This window comes from Tinamus guttatus, unplaced genomic scaffold (genome assembly GCF_059628265.1).
Source record: "Tinamus guttatus ecotype Peru unplaced genomic scaffold, ASM5962826v1 Tinamus_guttatus_pri_ptg000287l, whole genome shotgun sequence".
Lineage (NCBI taxonomy): Eukaryota > Metazoa > Chordata > Aves > Tinamiformes > Tinamidae > Tinamus > Tinamus guttatus.
The window spans coordinates 4,117,831-4,130,557 of record NW_028288821.1 but is presented as its reverse complement, the minus strand read 5'-3'; the positions used below and the strand labels follow the sequence as shown (position 1 = coordinate 4,130,557).

General features: G+C 47.6%; 1 protein-coding gene across 6 annotated transcripts in view; it reads right to left on the bottom strand.

Moving 5' to 3' along the window:
• The window catches only part of ARHGEF9 (Cdc42 guanine nucleotide exchange factor 9), a 134,164-nt gene that overhangs the window by 35,397 nt on the left and 86,040 nt on the right, over positions 1-12,727 (bottom strand). For all 6 annotated transcript variants that reach the window (XM_088527513.1, XM_088527511.1, XM_088527512.1 and 3 more), the window contains 3 exons: positions 12,206-12,397; positions 7,103-7,282; positions 1,839-2,071 (listed from right to left, as the gene is read on the bottom strand). In XM_088527513.1, the coding sequence (XP_088383639.1) occupies positions 1,839-2,071; positions 7,103-7,282; positions 12,206-12,397 (605 nt within the window). The remainder of the gene's footprint in view (positions 1-1,838; positions 2,072-7,102; positions 7,283-12,205; positions 12,398-12,727) is intronic.

Here is a 12,727-nt window from a genome sequence, read left to right as displayed (position 1 = left end):
TGCCACCTGTGATGGCACCCATGAGTGGAGTCTCCACCACCTCGCCTCCCATGTGCATGCAGCTCTTGACTCACACCTGCGGAGGGGACACTGGGGACACTAGCAAGCTGCACTTAATGACCTTCATATATTTAATTTATATTGCGCTGCTGTGAGTTTTTAGGAGGTGAACAGATGTGGCTTTGTGAAAAATTCAAATGAGCCCATCCCAAAACAATAAGCAATTCAGCAGAGTGGGGCTTTGAGAAACACCCCCGTGGTCGCCTCCGTGCGGAGCGGGCCTCTGCAAGTCATGCTGGCTTTATCTTGGTAATGTTAATTCACTAATTCTCTGGCTGAAGAGAACTCACTAATGTTCTGGCTGAAGAGAAATCCCCATGTGCAGCTTTCTTTCACGTAGTAATGAGGCAAGAGCTAGAACTGAATTTTTTGTGCTCCTAGCCAGTATCTGTGGCTGAGCTGATGATAACTTAGAACAGTAATAGAAGCAAAGCTTTTTGGCCAGTGAATTAATAGCAGGATAGCCTTAACTATGAAATTAAGGTAAATTAATTGTCAATTACATTCGGGATGCAATGACCTCTATCTAGTGCTCAGTCAGGATGCAAGCCTGGGCTCCTGCCAAATAACACATGCTAACTTGGGAGAGTTCACAGTTCTGCTGTCAGCTCTGTTGTCCTGAACTGCTACAGAGATGATGCATAACTACACAAAAACGGTACTAGTGAAGAAGAGGAAAAAAGAGAAGAATATAATGTCCCACCTCAGATGATGCTAACACACTGGCTTTCATCGGGACTCTTGGTCCTTTCCAAGTTATGCCTTAATCTGTAAATGGGTCGATTGATTTTTTTCAAAATAGGATTTTCTGCATTCTTATATTAATCTGAGTATGTAAGACTTACTCCAGCTTGTGATGGGCTGGATTTCACTGCATCTGACCATTCTGTAACTTTATAGCTTCTGTTTCAAAACATTTCAGATAACCTGGATCCCGGGGAGGTGTGATGTGACCCACCACACATTATTGTAATTCCAATGCATTATAATTCCATTTAACAAGAGGCAATAAACTCTTCATTCACACCCAGAGCATGGTGGGGACATCCAATAGGTTGGGGCTGGTAGAGAAAATAAGCCACAATATTTGGTATCCTAGAGCTGGTTTCAAATACCCTTACGATCCCGTGAGCCGCCTCCAAGTTTGATTTGGCCATGCAGTGAAGGGAGAAACACAAATCAGGGGTATAGCCAAATACACACGTGAAGTGGTGACTTAGAGAGAGGCACTTGGCTTATGCAAATCAGTGAAACCAGTGAAAAAGATCAATGTGTATCAGGGAATCTCTGCTCATGTCATTTCTTTGCGGATTTCCAGAGCAGGGTTAAAAATAAAAAAAATTAAAAAAAAAGTCACTGACAAATTTCTGAAATATCTTTTTCTTTCTCACCATTTTCCTATGAGTGGCTTTCCGTAGGAGAAAGAAAACTGGCAGGGCAGAGGAAAACCTGTTCTGTCAGATTATTTTCTGGTTTAAGGTAAGTGATCTCCTAGGTCTTGATTTCCACTAGGTTGGGGAATCAGGTTGAACGCTCTCATCACAAGCAAAAGAGATCCTGGAATTTTTAGGAAATTGAAATTAAATTGCCAGGTGCTCCTCAGAATCAAGTCTAATGGCAAAACCAGCAATGGAGTCAAACAAAATTTAAAAATCTTCCCAAATCCAAACATTTTCAGCTTGGGAGTTATGGGTCATGTCCAACTGCTGGGTTTGGGCAGAGGCAAAGGAAAGAAGCAACGAGGAAAACTACATGGGGGAAGCAGAGCGTTGCAGTACCTGTGGTCCTGCGCCGTGTACTTCAGCAACTCTGCTAGCTGCAAGGGGTATTTGCAGATCTTCTGCACCGGCGTCAGAAGGAAACCATCTATGGCAATATCAATCATCTGCTGCAACAGACGGCACGCTTCGAAGAAATGCTGGTACCTGCCATCCTTCATCAGCTTGGAAAGCTCCATGCAGGCATCCAAGTGATTGTTACAGTACTCCGAGTAGATCCAGAACCCATCTTGCTGTGGGAGACAGGACGGGAGGATGCACACAGAGAGGAGCATACGTCAGACAAGCACGGCCAACATGCAACCATCTGTCGTGGGACCTGTTCTGCAGGGTCAGCTTGGCTGACCCTGTGTAGATTTGGCTGTGGTCATATGGCCACAAAACACCCAAGCTCAAAGGAAAACCCAAAGAGAAACATATTGGCCCGCGTGTGCCCAGCCATCACTTACACTTGGTCTAACAAGCGAACTTGGCATAGTCTTGGTGGGATCTCCCTTTTCTACCTCCATTGACCATGGAGGGCAGCTGGTCACCCCCTAATTCAGGCTTAGTTCATCTAGGGCTCACCAAGCAGGCAGACTATGGAAAGGGAAGCCCCATCCTTTAAACATACTTGACCAGCAATTCCCAGTTCGTGGATACTGCACCTTGCTGGGGATGGGAGAGCCCGTGCCTGACTGCACGCCACGTGCTGAGCACCTCTCTCTTACTAAAGTCTCTGAGCAACAAGATGATTTGCAGATCCAAATAACCTAATCTGAGTATCCTTCTACCTCAGCCTCCCCAAGCACTTATACAGGGATAATTTATCGGGAAGTCATTAGCTGGTTTTTGACCCCATGGGAATGACAATGGATCAGATGGGGCACGGTGCCCAGGATGGGCAGTGGAGTAAGATGCTGTTCCCCCAACACATCACTGCTTTGCCACACGCTAGCTATAATTTCCATTTACTCAAACAAACAAACAAAAAAAAGGCACACAGAGCATGTGAGTTCAAGGGAGGCCAGCACGGCCCGAGCCTCTGCACGGGGCACAGCCCCCTCCACCGTGGCCAGAGGCACTTCACTGCTCGTCGCGTGGCGCGGTTCTGCTTAATTTCTGGCCAGGGGAATTACTATTTCCGTGCATTGCTCCCTGCTCCCTCGAGCACCTCACACTAAAGATACACAGAGCGATGCTAATGCCATCATGTAATTTCTCAAAAATAACGCTGCTTTCCAATTAGGAGAGCAGTGATGCTTAAGAGCAGCTGCGAACCTTTCCAGGGCTGCTCTGCTGAAGGTTTGGGACTAATTTCTCTAATTCAGGAGTAATCACTAATCTCTCCTGCAGTATGTAGGAGAAAGGGAGACTGCGACACCATATGGTCATCGACAAGACTCGTTTATTGAACACTCAGTGTGCACTTTTATACATAGCTTAATTAGGTTCATGCATATTGCAAAGCTTGAGCTCAGGATAGGTTAGCTCTTATTTGCGTCAACTCTTTGCCTCCTTATCTGACTCTCCACAAGATCTCCTTATCTCTTAGTCAGCAGTCCTTCCACCCTTTCAGCTAGGCCTGGCGCCCTTCTGCCCTTTCATCTAGGTCTGGCGCCCTTCTGCCCTTATCTGGCTTGCTCACAGCATGACCACTGGCCTTCAGGAATCCCACAATTCCCCCTTCTTGTTTTTGAGCAAGCCAGGATTCTTGATGGTTCACCCAAAATATGTCTTTGATCGCCTTGTCTACCGTCTGTCTCAGACACTTAATCAGGCAGGGAACGACCACCAAAATGCACAAGATTAGTGGAATCATCAAACCCGTTTTGCTCAGTGATTGTAGCCAGCCAAACCTTCTTTACAGCATTCTCAATCATATTTGATACACATTTCAATAAGCAAGGCACAACTAGTAGAATGCAACATAGGATCAACAACACCATCCCAACACTTAATACCTAACACCGGTGCATCGAGTTGATCTGCTGTTCCACAAAGCCAACAACTCTTGATTTGGTTATAATTAACAATCTGCCTAAAAAGCATAACATATCCATTAGCGCTAAAAGCAGCATTAACCCCTATAATAGCGTTAAAAGCAATACTACCTCCTAAAAGCTACAACATACAGCTAATAACAGTAACACTTCTTCCCCCCATGTTTTCCTTCTTCAGGCTCACACTTTCCACAGCTAGGGTACTGGTTGCTTGCCTGCTACATCTGATCTAGGCGAGTTTGCTTCCAGCCAAGGTCTCACCCATTTCGCTGGCACCCATCTGGTTCCAATATCTATAAATCAAAAAATTTAAAAAATTCCCAATTCTCCCCCTCTTTTTTTTTTCTTTTTTGTTTTTGTTTTTGTTTTTGTTTTGTAGCCAGTATTTCAGCTTTTGGTTCTTCATTCTTCCGGTATCAAACCGGTTCCTGTTTGCCTTTGTTTTGTGCAGCTGCATCAACTTCTTTATCTCAAGGAAACTCTGTCCTTTGTCTTACTTAAGCCCTCCGTATCAGCTCTGCCTGGCTATGTCCTTTTTCCATTAACCAGGTTTGAACAATGCTCTCTACACTTCCCCCGTTTTCTTTTTGGGCTACTAAGCTTGTATTCCACTCTTGATTAACTATTCGCGTAAGCATGTTTTGCAAGCATTTAAAGATACATGGTACAAGAAGCAAAATTGCAATAAACACAATCCCTATGGTAATTAAGTGTTGCACAATTGATGTTAGCCATGGGCCCAAACCGAGACCTTTTATCCAGTTGTCAAGGCCGAATCCTGTATCGTGCTGTAAATGTGTAGTCAATTCATGCAATTGTTCCAATTGCTTATGTATGGAATTTGAATGATCAGAAAGGTTCATACAGCACATTCCCTCTAGTTCCTCGCAACCATGACCGTGTGCTAATAATAGGACTTAATCAGTCCTCTCTGCTGATACACATTACACAATAAACATCTAAAGACCACACACACAAACAGCACAAACATAGTTTCTGTCGAGTGGCACGACCTCACGTAGCCGTGCACTTCACTAGTGAGTTCCACTGTCTCAATTGCCAAAGCCGATCCTTGTCGCCAATTAGGTGCGAATGGGCTTGGGATTTGGCAATAATCACCCAAAACAATGTGGCTACTGCGAGCCTCTATTCAGGTGAAAGCATCTTTCCTCCTTTCAACCATACCTCGTGTGAGCATCATTATACAAAGGATACAACACATAATACAGACGAACATAGCAAACAGAAATAATAGCCCTAATAACGGTTTCTGTCCTCACTTAAAGCATTACAATTCTTCAACCCCCACTTTAAAAGACAGATCAAATTCCCCTGCACCTCCCCGCTGGCTGTTGTCAAGCTCTCAGCAACGTCAGTCTCCTTGATCTCATTCGCCTTCTCTTCCCCGGCCCCCTTCTCTAATTTTTCAAGGCGATTCAACAAGTCCTGGACCCAGCCGGGCTGTTCCTCAGGCTCGACAGGGGGTCCAGAAGTGGGGGTGCAGATGGTGCAGGTGCTGCAGGTGCAGGTCGGGGGGTTTTGGCGATGGATCTCCAAACACCAGCGGTTGTCGGTGGCGTGGCGGTCCCGGTCCTGAAGTGCTTGCAAAGGCTGCCGTGACTCCGGCGGCCACTTTGCTTTTTGCTTTCACATCGGATTTGAATACTAGGTGGGGCTCGGCTTTGAACCCATTCTCTCTGCACCAGATCAAAAGCTTGCAGAGGGCCTGTTCATCAGTAGCTTGCTCCAGGGATTGCACGAGCCTATTCACCAAATTTCCGTAGGACTTCCACAATCCCTGCTTCACCATAAAGCAACCTTTTGCGTACCCCCATGCTAATAATCCTGGTAATTCTTTCTTTAAGTCAATTCCCTGTACGTTACATTGTTGTAAGGTACGGGTAAATAATTCATACGCCACTTGCCTATCCATTCCTGACGTCAGCGCGCTGTTGCAGCTCTCCAGGCTCCGGTGGCGCGTATGGCCCGAAACCATCTATATGATCTTCGGGGGTGCCGTCCTTCCAGCGTTTGCTCGGCGGATTTGCACCGTCCTGGCTGCAGAGGACCCAACTCCTACTTTCTCTACCGTGGTGCGTCCTTCTCCCGATTTCTTTTCTGTCCGAGAGAGGATTGCCCTTCGTTGCATCACGTCGGGGTCACCATTTGTAGGAGAAAGGGAGACTGCGACACCATATGGTCATCGACAAGACTCGTTTATTGAACACTCAGTGTGCACTTTTATACATAGCTTAATTAGGTTCATGCATATTGCAAAGCTTGAGCTCAGGATAGGTTAGCTCTTATTTGCGTCAACTCTTTGCCTCCTTATCTGACTCTCCACAAGATCTCCTTATCTCTTAGTCAGCAGTCCTTCCACCCTTTCAGCTAGGCCTGGCGCCCTTCTGCCCTTTCATCTAGGTCTGGCGCCCTTCTGCCCTTATCTGGCTTGCTCACAGCATGACCACTGGCCTTCAGGAATCCCACAGCAGTAAGTGAATGTGGCTAGCTCGGCCTGATGATAAGGAACACGGTAAGACGTTACAGGAGCTGCATCCTCGGCTGGAGCACCTTGTACATAAGATCTGGCATAGCACTTTACTCTCCTTAAAGAGAGGAGAAAAAAGGGAGGGAAAAGGGCTTTCCCTGAAGGAAAACTGGAAAAAAATGGCCTCTAATTTTCTTGGCATTTCGTGACACACTTACAACACCGGCCAGTTCATCAGCTCCTGGCTTATGTAATGGCAAGATGGGATGGGCAAAGCCTCCAGGACTCACTGCACTGTCAGCAAAAACGTCTTCTTTGGTTTGCATTTGGCCTGGGGAAGTGATCTGCTGCCATCAGCCCGAGGCACCGAGCGGCACCTTCCCACCGGCACAGGCGGGAGCTGCAGCCGCGGGGCTCTCACCCCTGCAAACGCATCTCCTAGGCAGGACGAACGTCCTGAGCATTTGCTTCGCTCTCCTGCTAGTGACAGTCCGCAGTTTCTAGTAGTAAACACAGCTCTTTGGAAAATGATAGGTGAAAAGCCCTCTGCTCTTTTCTAAATTTTCTAGAAAAACACTGCTTGGCTTTTGGATCAGCTCTTCTCTTAGGAGGGACAAATTTAGAGGTAAGCAAGATCTCCTTAAGCTCCTTGTATCTCCCTTACCTCTTCCAGGTTTATTGTTTCCCGTGATCTACATGTGGGCTTAAGTCATATTATGAAGAGCAAAAAAAGATGGGACTGGGTGATGGAAACACCCCCAAAAAAACAACCAAACAAAGCCAAATGCACTTACATGTTCCAGGAAACACGGTCCGATTTCGCTGAGGTGGGGGTCCTCGTTGTTGTACTGTTTCTCCAAATCCCGGACAAAACCCATCTGGAACCTGTAGATATCTTCAATGTTGCCAAAGATGACCTTTAGCTGCTCATCACTGAACATATCCCTCCTCTTCCGGCACTGCTTTAAATAACCCTACATGGAGTAAGAAAGAGCAAGGCATAAAATAACATGTATTCTGTCAATCCCAGGAGAGCAGCAAGAAAGCAAACACCTCTTGTTTTAGAGAAAAAAGCAGTATATATCTTTGGGCACCTTTACCGCTGCAACTCCTTTGGCACGCTCCAAAGGGAGAGCTGCCCCTGGCATCAACCTCACGACCTGCAACCTCTCCGGCCCCACCTGTGGGCAAAATTTGGCTGATGGCTCCCAAAAGGCAGCGCCTCGGAGCCCGCCAGCTCTCCCCAGTGCAGAAGGGCTGGTGGACGTCCCTGCTTCCTGGCCACCGGGCTAGGGGCACGAGCTGCCGATGAATGCCATCTAGAGGTACATGGCATTATTTTAACTTTGGCTTCCTGCTCCTCATTCGCGTCCCTCACATCCGCTATTCCAAGTGGCATAAAACGAGGGAGAAATTTAGTGCTGTTTTCTCAGCTTTTGCCTTTTGTATTTCTCTTACTTTCTTCAGCAGGATTGGGTGGAAAGGCTTTGTGACCTGCTCTGTACAAACATCAGAACTCTTGGTGAGTCTAGAGGCATGAGAGATGGATGGTGAAAGACAGAGGAGGAACAGGGATCCAGAGAGTTTAAGGAAATCTTCCCAAATCACAAAATGGATCTGTGGTGGAGCTGGGAAAAAAAAAATCAGATCCCTGAGTTCCAGCTCAATGCAGCAATGTAAAGATTCTCCTTATTTATTCTTCATCCACCTACAACACTGGTCCTGGGGCCAAGCTCAGCTGGACATCACACAGCAGCTGGTCCAGGCACCCTCTGCCCTGCTTTCATCTGAATCACGAGGAATTCAGACCCTGAGCACACACGGTCTCGGTGACGGGCTCAGGACTGCCCAGGCTGTATTCCTGCCCCTCCCACGGACCTGTGTGCCACATCCCTTCACCTCTCCGCACTTGGCCTCCTGATTTCAAACCAGAAGCTTTGCAGGAGCCAAGTGCCAAGTGCTATCTGCTGTCCTAATCCTGCCTGTGGCCTCCTGACTGAAATGCCAGCAACATGGGGGACATCACGGGATGGCTTTTTGTCCTTTCTTATGTATGGGGGCGGGAGGAGAAGAAAAATAAGGAAAAAAGTGCTGACAGCCCCAGTTGGACGGCTATATTTGGGCGCTATAGATGCTTAGTCACACAGTGAGCAGGCAGCTGGTGACACACAGCTGCTGAGGGACAATGCAAACCATGGAACGCTATAATAAACTGTCCTCAGCCTCACCATGTGGTTCCTGGGAGGGAGAACTTCACAGAGATGAATGATAAACGCAGCTTTGGCCAACCTGGCAAAGAGCCAACCTCGGAAATGTCCAGCTTAGCTAAAGGACAACATCTAATGAACTGGCTTGTTCCTTCAGCTGGGAAGCCTGGGTTATGGAGTACCTTTCACACTGGCCAAATGTAGGTCTCTGCTTTCAGGATTTCCTTGGGAGCTCCTTGCTGATTCATTTTCCTGGGTTTCCCGCTTTCATTTATCAAGGCCAGGAGAAATGGGAGCAGGCTGCTTCCCGGCTTGTAGGACGGTTGCAGGGCAAATAAAAAACCAAGTCAGCAAGGAATAAAGCAAATTTTTTGCTGTATTGCGCTGCTTTTCTTGATCACCTGCTGATGCCAGAAGAGCTAAAATAGCCATGTGGACTCACCTCGCAAGGGCAGGCTCTCAGACCCCACTCCAGTGCTGCAAGCCAGCCTCCCTTCCTGCCTACCCTGCTCTGAGATCAGTCAACAGCTGATTTATGTTCAACATCCTTCAGCCCTGGGGTTGCTATTGCCTGAGACCACTTGCTGTCTTGAACGTTCCCCATCCTCTCCACGCTGGTTCATCACTTCGCTTAAGTCATGCATTTTGGAGAGACTGAAGGAGCACATTTCTGTGTGGGCATCTTGAAAACCACTGGGAAAAATAAAGGCATGCATGAAATTCCCAAGCCTCATCCTGCACCCAGCCTATGAATGTGGACAGTTGCTTTCCAGCGCAAGTGAGCAAATGGGAGGCTAAAGATTTATATATAAAACATCACAAGTGCCATCTAGAAGGCGGCTGCATAGTTTTTCCAGTAAATTTACTTCTGTTACATAAAACAATATCATCTTCCTCCTGCTCTTTCCATCAGAGTTGCTCAGAGAAGGGATAGCTGACTGACGAGCAGATGTTGAAGAGTGGTTTTGCTCAATGAATACCTAAAAATAGCTGTAAGACCGTCTCCCTTTAAAGTACTTTTCCATGTAGTCCCTCAGGCACAGACCAAAGTTGGAAAGTTTTTGTAGGAGGTTGAGTACTAAGTTCTCTCCATCCTGGTGTGGGCACAGGAAGTCAGGAGCAGTGGCTCCCATCCCTCTCCTTGCCTCACTGACAGCAAAGGGAAGGAGATGAGATTCCAATTTCTTTCCATTTCGAGCCAGCTTGGAGGAAAACTTGCCTTTTCGATGATCCTCCCATTTGGACAGCACTGGGGTGCCTAAGGACACTGCTCTCCTGCCGCAGCTCACGTCACCTCCTTCACCCCTGCACTCGTGAAGGTGCCTCCTGGTCGGAGCGTCACCGCCGCTCTCCCCATGTCACCCCTCATCAGGCACCAGCCCGTCAGCCTCCTGCTCCGGGCTGTGCGTGTCACCGCTCCCGCCGCCCCTGCCCTTTGCAGCCACGGGAGCTGCAGGTGTTCGGGGCATCTCCGGAAGGTGAGCGCAGCTGTCGGGCTCCCGGCGCCCATGAGGGCGTCTTTGCACACCAGCATGGACAGGACGGCATTCTGCTCCTAAGTCTTCACAAAACGGTTTTGCCGGACAGCCCCGAGTGAGGGCACGGCCTTGACGGCTGTGGTGGCTGCAGAGATGCTGTGACGGAGACGCCCCTTCAAGCCAGCAGCCTTGCAGAGCTCTCTGCTTGCACAGGTCATTTTTATTCCAGCGCCAGCTAGCTAGGGAGTGCCTGTCTTGGTAGGGCTAATACGATGGATGTAATGAATATAACACAGTGAATAATAATATACCATCCAGCATGCATGTGAAAGCAGAAAAGGAGCAATGTGAGGATTCTTCATCACCTAGCAAGGCTACAGCCTTGCAATAACAAACACTGTCCTCAGGTCTTCCTGGGTGTCAGCAGGACTTGTTATGCCATGCAGCACTGAGGATGCAGCTACACATTGCTAAACACAGCACTAAATCAGGCCCAGCCTTCACCACCTGGCCAGAATTCCTCTCTCATCTTCAGTAATTCATCATAAAGCAGCTGCCTGTCCTGAAAACAAGGGGCCGAGGGGAAGGGGGGATTTGCCACCATCTACAGCACTTTTGCCTCTCATCAGTCCACCAGGACCAGAGAGCTCCAGCTCCAGTCACTCTCCTCCTTTGCACAGACACAGCCCCGGGAGCGTTGCAGAAAGAGCCGGTCACAACTTAGCTGTCTCTGAGGCCTCTCCAGGCAGGATGGATTGCTCTGATTACACAGAGCAAAATGAGATTTCCCCAGCAATGGAAAGCCTGACATTTTGCAGATGAGAAGGCCCCGTGCAGCTTCTTCCTTCTTTGGTAGGAGAGGCAGCTGAATCATTTCTGAGACCCTACCCAAGGGCAGCTTGAACCCCTCAATACCATTTTGTATCCTACAAAGCAAGGTAAGAACCATAGAGATCTCCTTCACATACAGGGCATATTGTTTGGTGTTGAAAATCACTGTCACTCTGCCAAAGTCACCAAAACTATTATTTTTTTTTCACCTGTTAAGAGTCTGACATGGCAAAAGTATGGGGACATGGTTGACAAATGCAAGTTCAGGGATGCTTTTTTTTTTTCCCTTCTTTTAACAGTGCAAACAGGCAAAGAAACAGTATGTGGAGAAGCTCCTGCAGCTCTTTGCTTCTTCAATGCGAACACCTCAGAGTGAAACAGCACAGTGAAATGAAGCTCCTCTGTTCTCAAGCCAAACACCAAGATGTTTCCATACTAGAGAAACTTTCCAGTGCCAGGAGCTTTGCTTGTTGCCATTAAGCCTGTGCTGCAAGACACCAAGGCATTGAAGATACCATTCAGGCATCTTCACCTGATTCGGGGCTGGCTTCTTTTCTGTGGCGGCCACCGACAGAACTAGAGGCAATGGCCACAAACTGAAACACCAGAAGTTCCATAGGAACGTAAGGAAAAATTTAACAGTGAGGATGATGGAGCACTCAACAGGTTGCCAAGAGAGGTTGTGGAATCTCCTTCTCTGGAGAGCTTCAAAACTCGCTTGGACCCAGTCCTGTGCCACATGCTCTAGGTGACCCTGCATGTGCAGGGGGGGTTGGACTAGATGATGTCTAGAAGTCCCTTCCAACCTTAAGCATTCTATGATTCTATAACACAGCAAAGAACCGGGTTGAGGACATGAGGGATCCAGAGACCTGGCTCACTTGCTTCCAGTTGCCCTTGCACCACTGTGATGATGTTACACTCTCCAGCTCACTGGACACAAAGAAGAGCCATCTCCAGCAAGGGGAAATGCCAAACACAATGTGAAAGATGGGGATGAAATAGTTAACTGATATGTTTAATTACAAGCTAATTCCCTCAATCACAAGTTCCAAAGGAGCTAGTAATAGTTGGCAATGAAAATTCATTAAGAGGAATGCCCAAAAGATAAAACCTCATCATTTTTTCAGAGAGGTATAGAAAAAGATCCAAAAATTGTATTTTTGTTAATAAAAACTAAAGCTAATTAACAGACCTACTAGAAAATACTCAGAAGTATCAATATTTATTGACAAATACTGCTCCTATATGATATAGGCTAATTGTAACCACAGTGTGTCCCCTTCTCCCATCACACACATACGGGCTCTTAACAGCCCATCCTGCAGTGGCACCCAACCCACCCAGCTGTGTGGCCCTGGCTCCACAACCCGCCTCGTACCTCGCAAATGTCCTTGAGGTGCTTGATATAATGGCGCTCTGTGCTCATGATTTCGTTGATGACATTGGCTCTCATCTGGTCTCGGTTCTGGAGGGTCCTGCCGAGACAGAGGCAGTCGGCGCTTGGGTCCAAATGGCCATTCTGCACTTCGCTGGTTCCTTCCTCCACGCCGTCCTCTTGGTTCACCCATAGCTACGAGAAGAAGAGGGAGCAACAAGAGGTTGGAAAGGGGTCAGGACTGACTGTACTGCCTGGAGACCAGTTTGGTAGTTGGGTGGAGGACGCAGAGAGACACCTCCAACTTCATGGCCCACCTTTCCCCAGCATGTCCTCAGACTTGGGTGGCTCCCAGAACAGCTCTCAGGAGGACATTGATGCATCAGGGAGCCTAGGGGAGCTTACAAAAAAACGTTTTTATATTGGCATAATTATCCTCAAAAGGTACTCCCACCATCTGCAAAGATGTTTTAACTTACAACCCTTTTGGTCCCAAATAAAAAACAAATTGTATGAAGGCGTAGG